The sequence below is a fragment of the Ictalurus furcatus genome, chromosome 13 (assembly GCF_023375685.1).
Source record: "Ictalurus furcatus strain D&B chromosome 13, Billie_1.0, whole genome shotgun sequence".
In the NCBI taxonomy this organism is placed as follows: Eukaryota; Metazoa; Chordata; class Actinopteri; order Siluriformes; family Ictaluridae; genus Ictalurus; species Ictalurus furcatus.
Genome location: NC_071267.1, coordinates 13,734,408 through 13,747,010, shown reverse-complemented (window position 1 = coordinate 13,747,010; position 12,603 = coordinate 13,734,408). Strand labels below are relative to the sequence as shown.

Sequence of the window (12,603 nt, the reverse complement as noted above, 5' to 3'; positions counted from 1 at the left end):
TGTTTACATGTGTAGCCATACCCATACCCACAGTCATTTGTTAGCCATAAATTTTATTTATCTAAAATAAGATATTATGTGCACAACTGCCTAACACTTAAGCACAGTGCAAGTATAAGTCATCACTGGGTTGTTTTTGTCTTTGCCAATGCTGGGCCTAAATGTGTAACGGATACCAAATCTACAATATCAGGCTCAGAATAAAAAGCCATTAAATAGTAAAGTGGATCAAACAATTGCTGACTCACTTCTCACTATGTATATGCCATGCATATTTTTAAATTATATTTTATATTTATATTTTTGTCCAGCAAATACTTTATCTTGGTATTTATGTGGCACCTGCACCAAGAACAAATCACTGTACCTGAACATTGTAATTCTAATGCAAATCTATGTATCTAGATAAGTAATTGGTATGCCTAAGAAAAATTAAATGTCCTCAGCCCCATCAGCAAAAATCCACCAACAATAATAAAAAAAACAGTTGTATTATTATTATTATTATTATTATTATTATTATTATTATTATTATTAAGGCAAATAAATGGTCAGATAAAATCTCATTGTCTCTTTGGTGTTGTTCACTAACAAACTACCATCATAATGGAGGATCTTGCTTATCTGCCATGTTGTAGCCTATATTTCACATGTACCTATCATATTAATCAGAAGAAGCTTCAAGGCTTAATACAGAAAGCCTTAATTGCCATTTTGCAAAAGCAATAACTGTTAAAATGATCATTTTGATAAAAAACAAAAAACAGACTATATGTGTTCTTATGCACTGCTGTTGACATTACAGATGTGAAAAATGTACAATATGTAGAATATTAATGCTGGATGAAGGAGGTAAAGCTGAAGATGCGTGATAAATCGATCAGTTCTGCAGCAGAGATATATCAGAGCTATATCTGCTCTCAGAAATATGCAGCTTGGGATTTATCCTACTCTGCTAGATAATCCTTTGCATTACAAGATGAAACATTTTGACAGTAATGTGATGTCTATTAGGAAGTGATGAATTGAGGAAAGGACGATGCGGGATGTGATGCGGCTGTCCAAGGTTCTGAAAATGTGCAGCGCTCATAAAATGCTCTGATGGGTGTAGGCCTGCGGATATTCCCTTTCCTCCTATGTTTTCCTTCACAGCTCATCAACCATCTCTATTCAGTAATATTTCACCCAGCCCATGTTTACAGTGAAGGTAATGAAATCAAACAGAAGCACATTTAAATAAATCGGGCTATTCATCTAATAAGTTATAATCGATCATTTTTACAGTTCGTCCTGCATATGTCTGATCTTCATATCTCGTTATAGCTGTACACCATAATGACATTAATTGTACTTACCGCACAGTTTTGCCCACCACAATGTGAGAAAACAAGAGCTGCAGTAATGGCTGCTTCTGTATATCCTTTAATGTGCTGCGCATCAAGGTAGCACTCGGAAAATCATATCACTGAATGCGTTTTAAAATAAATTTTAAAAAAGCACGAATAACGTAGTAAAAAGCGAATCCAAAAAGAGAATGGCGTCAACAATAACAACAAAAAATAAAAACAAGGAGAATCCGTCAGTCTTGCCAGAGGTGTGGGCATGCAGTCAGTGATGTGCTCTGGTGCTTTTACTGCTCTCTCTCTCTCTCTCTCTCTCACACACACACTCTCTCTCTCTCTCTCTCTCTCACTCTCTCTCTCTCTCTCTCTCTCTCTCACACACACACACACACACACACACACACTCCCCCTCTCTCTCACTCTCTCTCTCACACACTCAGTCTCTCTCTCTCTCTCTCTCACTCTCACTTTCTCTCTCGCTCACACACACACACACACTCTCTCGCTCACTCTCTCTCTTTCTCTCTCGCTCACACACACACACACACTCTCTCTCTCTCTCTCTCTCTCTCTCTCTCTCTCTCTCACACACACACACACACACACACTGTGAGTGTGTGTGTGTGTGTGTGTCAGAGATGCTGAGATAGAGGGATGGAGGAAGCAGCGCTATTTATCTGAGCTTCACCTCAGCTTTGCACAGTACAGCAGTGATGGAGCGCCTCTCCGCGCCCTGTCCCTGCTCCTGCTTCCACACAGCTCCACCCACCCACAACACATGGCGTAAACAAACCCTCTAACAATCTCATCTGTTTCTAACACCATGTCTGTCATTTTACATTTTACCAATACGCTCCCTCAAGAGGGAAAAACCACATCTCACTCATACGGTTTTGACATGTGAGTAATATGTGCTCACATGGAGGTGAACTTCAACCTACTGCACGTCCTGAAATTACACACGTGAACTCAAATAAACATGACAGCATGTGAATACATGTGATAAATAAAATGTCCTATGTGAAAGTGAATGACTCATGTGGGATTAAAAAAAAAACAAAACATGAATATGAGAAAGGAAGAAAAAATCATGTGGGGAAAAAAAATGAATGAACCATATGAAAAAAATCACATGCAAAAAAAAATCATCTTGTGAAAAATAAACGTGTGAAAACAAATGCAAAATCATGCAAGCAATCACATAAAAAAAAGATTCGTGTGAGAGGGTCACATGTGAAAATAAACGAATCGTGGAAAAAAATCTGTGAAAATACACAAATAAATAAATAACGTGTGAAAGAAAATGAATTGTGAAAAATCACATGAGAAAACAAATGAACCACGTGCAAAATCAAATGTGCGAATGAATAAATCATGTGAAAACAATCACATATGGAAGAAAAAAACACATTTGTTTCTAATGATAATTTTAATAAATATATCAGAAAGTCTGTGAGTGCAAAATGCAAGCTCTATGGCTCTAACAAATAAGCAAAATACTATTGTATACGTTAGGTGAGCCTAATATCTGAATAGTTCTACTGTTACTACTAGCCTATAGTTGAACTATGTTCGTATAATAAACTCTGTGGTCCTTGGCTGCTTAGGCTATAATTATTACTCATAGTGCTCACAGGTTGGAATAAAAGGCCTTCTAACGTGCCTGATAAATCTACATGACTTGTATTCTGATATTTAGATTATTATACGGCTCCAGTAGGAAACCACGCGACACTACACACCCCAGAATGCTCTCGCTCGGGACTACATATTCGCGGTGCTTGGCGCAAGGGCTTGTGGGTAGGCAGGTTTTGAATAGGGAAGATGGCAGCTGCGGCAGTGGTTGAGTTTCAGAGAGCTCAGTCTCTTATTAGTACGGATCGAGACGCTTCTATCGATATTTTACATTCTATAGGTAAGGCGTTTCAGGTGGTTGTTTTCATATTCCAGTGTTTTCATTTACACATGTGTTAGTGATCGTGAGCTAGACTTTCCCCAGGCGTGAGCCGGCTGCCGCGGTGCTGACTCACTGCACTGTGTAGCCGCTAGAAGCGTGCTAACTGGCTAGCCTGGTGAAGCGCTCCACCTAACCCTGTGTACCACATTAGCTTAGCGTGCTATGCTAACCAGTCAGCGCACTGGTCAAGGCCGCGATGACAGAGATGATATTTAGCTAACGCTGTGTAATGTGAAAGCAAAAGAACAAACGTTACCCGTTTAGCTACGTAATTATAACTGTTTTTATGTCTAGTATGTTGGTTGTTCTCGTGACTGACTGGGTGCCCAAGTCAGATTGCATTAGTTACTTAATCAACTTCTAGTACACTGGGGTTTAGAGAAAGAGAGAGAGGGAGGATGTTCTCGCATTCTGATTTCGCTAGCTAGCTAGTTAGCTTCTTAGCTACCATTTTAGATTAGCGCTAGAGAACCTTAACAGTAAGCGGTTAATGTTAGCGCTGTTTGTAGAGCCGGCGTTAATGAGTAAGATAGTTAACGTCAGTTAGTAAGATGGATGAGGAACGTTGGCTTTACGTGTATTTAGGTCTGTTGCTTGCCTTTAGTCCTTAGTTTGTCCGAATAGTTTGTCATGGTCATGGGCTTTTACGTGTTTCTTAAAAAAAAGAAAGAAAAAAAAGCCATCTAGTTCTTTTACATAAACCATTTTAAGCCGGTAACGTAAATGTTAGCTAGCTAATGCTAATGTCACTGAATGAACTAGCTAACTGAATATCTAGCTAACTAACGTTAACTGACCGAGGAATTGCTGTGTCTTAGCTAGTTTCTCGTCTTTAACTTGAGTTAAACTACTGGCGGATTCAAGCGTCTACACCAGTCTGGGTGACCATTTAAATAATAATAATAATAATAATAATAATAATAATTACAAAATTCCAGTAGGTAAGATTTTTGCTCAAGAGCTGGTCACTGGTTGTATGGCAGTACAGTACCTCACACACAGCCTTATTCATAGTCTTTTCTGTTTTAGCATTTCTCTCCACCACAAAGTTCTAAATGTGTTTGTGCAAACATGTTTCTGTTGTTTACTTGATTTGCGTATGTCATTCTTTCAGCTATGTATACAACACTATTAAACACCTAATCTCTGCATGATGTTTCCTCAGTCAGGCGAGATGTTCAGCAGGATGATGAAGAGGCGGTGCGTGTCAAAGAGCAGAGCATCCTGGAGCTCGGCACTCTCCTGGCTAAGACAGGGCAAGCTGCAGGTCAGATTCTTCATCCTGTAATAAATGCATGTGCCTCCCTCAGTTGTGTTACAGCAACCCTGGACATCAATCTCACTGATAGTAGTTTTCATGATGTCTTAGCATTTGGGATGCACGGTTTCCACTTCCGGTGCAATTCCAGTGTCCGATCACTGTGTATGTCTGATACTGACACCGTCACAGTAACTAAGTCATCGCTCTGCAAGCTTCTCATGCCAAGTTGTGCAAAACATCAGCACTGCTTGAAGACAGGTTGTGTCAAGACCGGTGTTGTCAGTCGATATGTGTTTCTCTATAAAATACGTTAGTAGTTCAGATATGAAAAGGGTTGAGTCTGATCTAATACTGTTCCAGTGTTTCAGGCTAGTGTCAGTACTCCTCATGTCGGATCGGTACAACCATAGCTGGCATCAAGACCCCTTGTTTCATATCATATATCACACATATCACTATAATGTTATACTTTATCTTTCCAGAGCTTGGAGGGCTCCTGAAGTTTGTCAGACCTTTCCTGATCTCCATAAGCAAGGCAAAGGCGGCACGACTGGTGCGCTCTCTGTTGGATCTTTTTCTGGATATGGAGGCAGCCACGGGGCAGGAGGTTGAGCTATGTCTGGAGTGCATTGAGTGGGCCAAAGCTGAGAAGAGGACGTTCCTCCGACAGGCTCTTGAGGTAACTCTGTTTGCTGTATACACGTTGACATTTAGAGAGGCTGCATGGATGAGCAGTATTGTAAGAATGTGAGAAAACAAGACTCAAGTGTGATCACTTCTGTCCAATAGGCTCGTTTGATCTCACTTTATTTCGACACTAAGAGGTACCAGGAGGCTTTGCAGTTGGGTGAGTTACTTTGCATAAAAAAAATTTTCAAGTTTTTTTTTGTTTTTTTTTTTTGTTTTTTTTTTTTGTAGCATTTGCACTTGGGCAAGCATTACATATTACCACTCTTCCTCCTTATGATTCTATATAATAATATATACACACATATGTATGTTTCTTCATAAGCATTATTCATAAAGAATGAATAAATATATTGTTCCTTGCAAAATTTGTGTTGAAAAATTGAGAAGTAGTGGAAAATCAGTTTTTATTAGATGCAAGGATAATTTTTTTTGGATAATCTGTTGCTTCAGGCTCCCAGTTACTCCAGGAGCTGAAGAAAATGGATGACAAAGCTTTACTTGTGGAAGTCCAGTTACTTGAGAGTAAAACCTATCATGCGCTCAGTAACCTGCCCAAGGCCAGAGCTGCCCTCACCTCTGCCAGGACCACAGCCAATGCCATCTACTGTCCACCCAAACTTCAGGCAGCTTTGGACATGCAGTCAGGCAAGTCTTAAACACATATTGCCCAGACATTTGCCTAAACTTTAGTGTCAGGGTTGAATATTGTAAATATTGATACATTGGAACTGCATTCATACTTCCTGTCGGGTGTAATTCATTTAGGTCTCCTTAGACTTGCACTGTAATGGCTGAAATGATAATTACAAATATGTTTGCTCAGCATTGAAGCAAATTCTAGCTAAGGAGCAATAGTTTTCACACTTTATAATTTTGTGACGTTAAACCTAGAATCATGGCTTTCTTTCCCACTGCACAATATAGGCTTATGTCCCTTCTCATATATACACACACACATATATGTGTATATATATATATATATATATATATAATGTGTGTGTGTGTGTATATATGTGTATATATGTGTATATATATATATATATATATAATATATATATTATTTATATATATTATTTATATATATATATATATATATATATATATATATATATATATATAATAAATAAAAAAAATGTACACACATACACTTTCAATCAGAATAAGAATGCTACTTATTCTCATTAACTTTATGGATCTTATAAAAGGTTCATATAAACATAAGAGTCAAATAAATACACAATCAGCCAAATGAGCAATGGTAATAAGCAACTATGTAATAAATACATAAATATGCCAATGCTGTATATAATGAAAACAGTTCAAATATATAAATGGAAAAACCCATGCTTTAATTATAACACCACATCTAGGACAAGTCAATCAGCTAATTTTGGCTCAGCTCACCAATATTGCTGTCAATTGCATTTGAGTAATTAATTGTGCTATGCTTAATAACAGAGGGTAAGAATTCTGTATTATCTCTAAAATGAGGTGTATGCATGTTCTCTAGGCATTATCCATGCTGCTGAAGAGAAGGATTGGAAGACTGCGTATTCTTACTTCTTTGAGGCTTTTGAAGGTTACGATTCCATCGACAGCCCCAGGGCCATCACTGCGCTGAAATACATGCTTCTCTGCAAAATCATGCTCAATTTGTAAGTAAAAGAGCAACTTGTAGAAGCTCTCAAGATCTAAATTTTGTGCCATCTTGAGTAATGTTTGATTATAAGGTTCCATTAGATAACGCTAGGTTAATTGCAGGTTGTGTAAATAATGGCCATTTCATGGATGTGATCAAAAATGGCCTACGCTTGATGACCAATAATCATCTATTAGTAGAAAATTTTTTATAAAATGATATTGGAAGAGATTTTCACACAAACTGGAAGTATTTACTCCCGAACAAGGTGCTGGCCCACCCTACATGTGTGACAAAGTGAGAGGCGAATGTTAATTTTCTATGTACGTGCGCAACACCGAGCCATGATTTCAGTGATGGCGGAAAGTGACTATTAATTTTGAGTAATTTTTTTTCAATTACTTGCAAATTATCTATGGTGCAGTACAGTGACAAATCAGACCAGTTACCTTAAATGATTCCTTTGACCAATCCAGTGCCAAGTGTGGTCTGATGTTTCTTCAGTTCCCTACTCGCATTCCTAATTTACTCTGAGACTCACAAAAACGAATTCGAGAGTATCCTGTCCTATAAAAGCTCTCATTATATGTGTATGGAAACATTACAAAGAAATGTAGAGCTTGGAAGGAAGTAGCAAAGATCATTTTGGTGCGTGACTGTCACTAGTATAGTTTGTTTAAAAAAGCCCTCAACCCTCATAGCCCTCAGTGACACCAGTACTGGTCGCTCCACACCCATAAGAGACGAGCTACAAAAGAGATGAGCAACTTGTCGCTCACTAGTGTTACTAGTATCACGTAGCGTTCTACTGTTAGTGGACAAACTGAGATCAGTACACACTCCTGATAAATCTCGCTTTGTTCACAGGCCGGAGGAAGTCCAAGCCTTGATCAGTGGCAAACTGGCCTTGCGTTATGCTGGGAGACAAGTAAGCCTTCTTTCATGTCCATTTTTAAGTGGTTTGTTTGAGGATTGTTTTCCTGTACGTGTGCAAACTTCTCCTTTTCTGCCTTATCTATAACAGACAGACGCACTAAAGTGTGTAGCGCAAGCCAGCAAGAACAGATCATTAGCAGACTTTGAAAAGGTGAGACTTGCTGATGCTTACATAGACAAATTGAAGTTTTCCATCTTTTGCTTATTGCCTAAGCTTGTTTCTTGTACATGTCCACACATGAAGGCGCTGACTGAGTACACAAAAGAGCTGAGAGATGATCCAATCATCAGCACACACCTGGCCAAACTCTATGATAACTTGTTGGAGCAGAACCTTATCCGGGTCATTGAGCCCTTCTCCAGAGTACAGGTAATGCACACATCCTAAACAATAACTAAACAAACTAAACTATACATGATGTAAGCACTTTTGTAAGGTGAATGGGTTTTGAAGCAGTATTATTGTTGTTGCTGATTTTGTAACGCAATTTTTGTAACAACTCTGAGATGCTGTTTTGATTGGATTGATTGGTTTCTGCCTCTGATGATCATCTGTTTTATTTTCTAGATAACACACATATCAGATCTCATCAAACTCTCAAAGGTAAGTTACATGTGTAGGTTGGGCCAGGTGGAATTTATTCTTCTCACTTTTTTTTTGAACTCCCAATGTATTTAATATTTATTTTAATGAGCTAATGCAAAACACACATGCTTATTAGTGTGGGAGCTTAATTGTTGTGTCTTACAGGGTGATGTTGAGAGAAAACTGTCGCAAATGATCCTGGACAAGAAGTTTCATGGTAAGTCATACAAGTTTACTCTAACTGGGGGAATTTATAAAGGATTGAGTACACTGAGTTGTTTAGTTATTATTGTAGCATACACTATATGGCCAAAAGTTTGTGGCCACCTGACCATCATGCATGTATGTGGGTCTTCCCCAAACTGTTGCCACGAAGTTGAAGCAAACAATTGTATAAAATTTCTTTGTATGCTGTAGCATTAAGATTTCCTTTCAGTGGAACTAAGAGGAACGCAAACCTATTCCAGCATTACAATAGCTATTCTTCCATCCAATTAAACTTGTGCGAAATATTGGAATATCGCATAAACATTTGTGAATAACGCACAGTCACATGACTTTTAAAAAAAATTATTCTGTAAATGTTTCCATCATAGTTTTTGGATGTCCTCTTATCGAATAAAAATATCTATCTCAGTTGAGCGCTTAAGTTTTTTTAAATGTGCATTTTGGATATTTTATTTGCATGTGGTGCTTTGTTCAAGTGTAATTTACGCGTTATCCCAAAATTCGCATAAAAATATGTGGATTGAAACATAGCTAGTGACTGTGTGCAGAGAGTGAGCTCCATGAAGACATGGTTTGCTAGGAAGAATTAGAGATCGACCGATAATAGGTTTTACCAATATTTTTCCCAATTTTTAAGCATTTTTCCATAATCCGATATCTATTTTGTAATATTGGATCTACCGATAAATGGGGCCATCTTGTGGGCATTTTGAGAATTGCGTGCAGGACCGCCATTGAAGTGCTGCATACTTTTTTATATATACACGTGTATATATATATATTTTTTTAAAGGTGTTAGAACTATTTTTGTGCTTTTTGTTCTACCTGTTTACCTCATCGAAGATTTTATTTTAAAAATACAAATAAAAAAAGGACACTTTCGTAACGGTGCACTTATTTTTTGCACTCTGCAGACCCATCTTTAGTGGTGTATAAATAAGTTTTGTATGCAAGGGGGAATATTTATAGATACAATTGTTTGTTTAGTTCAGTGGTGGTGTTATCATTGTGTCACAAACAGAAGTAAAATAATGAATAAATATTGGTTCTACATATGTTATCGGGCACATGAACATGCAAGTAATCACTATCGGTTATTAAAAATCAATATCGGTCAATCTCAAGGAAGAACTCAAGCACAGAGCTCCGACCTCAACCACACTGAACACCTTTGGGATGAACTGGAACACCAAATGCACCCCTCATGTCACCTGACCTCAGTGCCTGACCTCACCAATGGTTTTGTGGCTGAATTGGCAAATCCCCACAGCCACACTCTAAAATCTAGTGGAAAGCCTTCCTAAAACAGTGGCGATTATACCAGCAAAGGGGGACTACATCTGGAATGAGCTGTTCAAAAAGCACATTGTTGTGATGATCAGGTGTCCACAAACGTTTAGTGATAGTGTAACTCGGTGCCACCCCCTAAGCATTGTCTGTCTCTCTCTCTCTTTCTCTGTCTCTCTCTTTATTGTAGGCATCCTTGACCAAGGTGAGGGAGTCCTGATCATATTTGAGGAGCCTCCTGTTGATAAGACCTATGAGGCAGCCCTCGAAACCATCCAGAACATGAGCAAAGTTGTGGACTCACTGTACAACAAAGCTAAGAAGTTGACATAGGTATGTTTCAAAGTAATTGCACCTCCATTTTGTGCACACACTGGTTTATAAAGCCATAACTACTTAAACTGTTAATGATGGTATTAGTCGTTTGGCCCTTTAATTTGTCTTTTGACCTCTGTTTTGAATGAGTAATTATTTTCCTCTCTCTTGCAGAACAAACACAAAAGGATGCTGCTCTGCAGAGTGGATGTGTGTGAGTGTATGTCTGCATGTGTGTGTGGCCAACATGTGGAACCTTTTTTTTGTCAAGGCGAGAAGGGACAATTATAGAGTAAGAATCACAAATTTCAACGGGATTCACTTGTTCCAACTGAGTTTTTAACTCCTCTTTCAATGGACAATTTCATCCTTCTCTTCTTAATTTTGATGGTTTTTTCCTCCCCGATGTATCTCTCATCGGCCAACATGGCCATCAGGGAATATTGTACAACTACAATAAAGTCTCATAAAGTCACCGTATAGCATTGTATAACTCTTCTACGGTTTAAGTTACAGCCTCTTAAGGTGCAATACTGACCTCACTGTGGGTAAAGGGGGAACTGTGGGTAACTGTGGCTGTCTCCATTAGTCCTCATGGTAACATATATTATCCTGCGTACAGGAAAATACCATTAGGAAGTGACATAACCAGGCATTTATTACATTTGCATGGTTAGGGCCTTGGATAGTTCTGTAGCAAGCACAGTCGCCAGCAGTCAGACCAGTCACAGCCATTTTGTTCAGATTCTGTATTATACGGTTTAACATTTGCTCTGGCAGTATACTTTTCATTATACACATTGTCTTTAAACCTATAAAAATGTTTGCTGTATTAAGCACCCTAGAGTTGTCCTGTTATGAAAGTAGCATTACAAATGCTAACTGCAGTAGAAATAAATTTCTTTTTATTCCACTGAACTATAAAAGCTCCACTATAAAAGTTCCTTCAAAAACACCGTGTAACTTCACCAGGATTCAAATGATGTTTTTCAGAGATTATTTTTACCGAGTGTTAAAACACAGATCTCGTTTGATTTATGCTTTGTGTTGCAGGAGCGACACGGACCTGACGATACAATATTTTACAGATTATTTTTTTTTTCCACGTTAGGATTTCTTGCATGTCTCTTATGATTTATTTGGATATTTTATACTTTGGGAAGTTCATGCTTGCTTTTGTACCTAAAATGGTAAGGTGTGAATGAATACTTGTAGATGTCCTGGAATGGAAGTCACCCCAAAAAAAAAAAAGTTTCACTTCAAGAAGGTGTTAGGAATTGATTTGCTCACATTGCTCACTCTATTGGGATGTGCATTTTAATTTTCATTTTTTGTAAAGAAAAACATGACTACTAAACATGTGGTTACTGATGAATATACCAATTAACATTTTACCTTTGTGTGGAGGACTTTATTTTTCATGTGTGGTAAACAATCTAAGCATAAATACAGGCCTTTGACATGAGTATCAGACACCAGAAATTCAGATTCGTTGATGAAATTTGACCTGAAGCAAACAGTTTCTATATCATGCTGGCAAAGTGAGATCATTTTGCTTTATTCTTCTCAAAGGCCAAGAAGGAAAAGTCCATACAGTCATGTATGCAATAATAATAATAATAATAATAATAATAATAATAAAACCGCTTGAATCGAGTAGGATCAAAGATCAGCAGGAAAGCTTTTGTATTATTTTGTACAAAACACAAGTTTGGCAAGGTTTTTAAAAAAATTTTTTTTTATTTATTTTTTTAAACCTATAAGCACCCAGTATATCTAGTGTTTAGATGACCATAGGAGATTGAATTTAGCTGGTGTGTGGGTTGATATAATTGTCTAGCATATGATTCTATCAGTTCATCATTAGACACAGTCCAGTTTGTGTGCAGAGTGGTCATTGCTAGTGTGTGCAGTAGTCCAGCAGAGGAAAAAGATAAAGCCTACTTTCTTCCAAATCACTATTGACATTTTCTGGATGGGGAAAATCCAATCTCCTAGAGCCTTGAATGAAAATGAATGACTCCTTACTGAGCCAAGTACTGGCAGGAAATATACTGATAACGACTGTTTCCTAAGCATTTATTTTTTTTTATGAAAATGAATGTGCATCGCATTAAAAAGTTTGAGATAAATATGCCAAATACGTGTACACCATCCAAACTATTTCTCCCTTCCTTCCTCATACACACAATTTGAAGCTTATTAAATGCAAAGTTCACATGAGATTTGATGAAGTGGCAAATGTTTATTTAAAAGTGGTTTTTCCTTTGATATTCCCAGATATCAGATAAAGTATACAGTAGTTTCTGTCAAAACTGATGTTCAATTTTTATTTTTTGTGGACAAACCTATTAAGTTAGG

The 12,603-nt window shown here is 37.7% G+C and overlaps 1 protein-coding gene across 1 annotated transcript; it reads left to right on the top strand.

The window, feature by feature from the left end:
- The first annotated feature begins 3,124 nt into the window (after positions 1 to 3,124).
- On the top strand, positions 3,125 to 11,636 carry psmd11b (proteasome 26S subunit, non-ATPase 11b). The gene is made up of 13 exons (XM_053639838.1): positions 3,125 to 3,258; positions 4,466 to 4,567; positions 5,044 to 5,240; positions 5,351 to 5,408; positions 5,702 to 5,896; positions 6,762 to 6,906; positions 7,758 to 7,818; positions 7,915 to 7,977; positions 8,071 to 8,196; positions 8,395 to 8,430; positions 8,578 to 8,629; positions 10,118 to 10,260; positions 10,417 to 11,636. Exons 1-12 carry the CDS (start codon positions 3,168 to 3,170, stop codon positions 10,258 to 10,260), a joined length of 1,269 nt encoding a protein of 422 aa, XP_053495813.1. The 5' UTR covers positions 3,125 to 3,167; the 3' UTR covers positions 10,417 to 11,636.
- The last annotated feature ends 967 nt before the right edge of the window (positions 11,637 to 12,603 follow it).

Bases quoted from the DNA above. Each gene is read 5' to 3' on its own strand.
- psmd11b (XM_053639838.1), top strand. From the start codon at position 3,168: ATGGCAGCTGCGGCAGTGGTTGAGTTTCAGAGAGCTCAGTCTCTTATT. The intron at 3,259-4,465 runs GTAAGGCGTTTC...ATGTTTCCTCAG, and splicing joins CGATATTTTACATTCTATAG to TCAGGCGAGATGTTCAGCAG. The intron at 8,431-8,577 runs GTAAGTTACATG...TGTGTCTTACAG, and splicing joins ATCTCATCAAACTCTCAAAG to GGTGATGTTGAGAGAAAACT.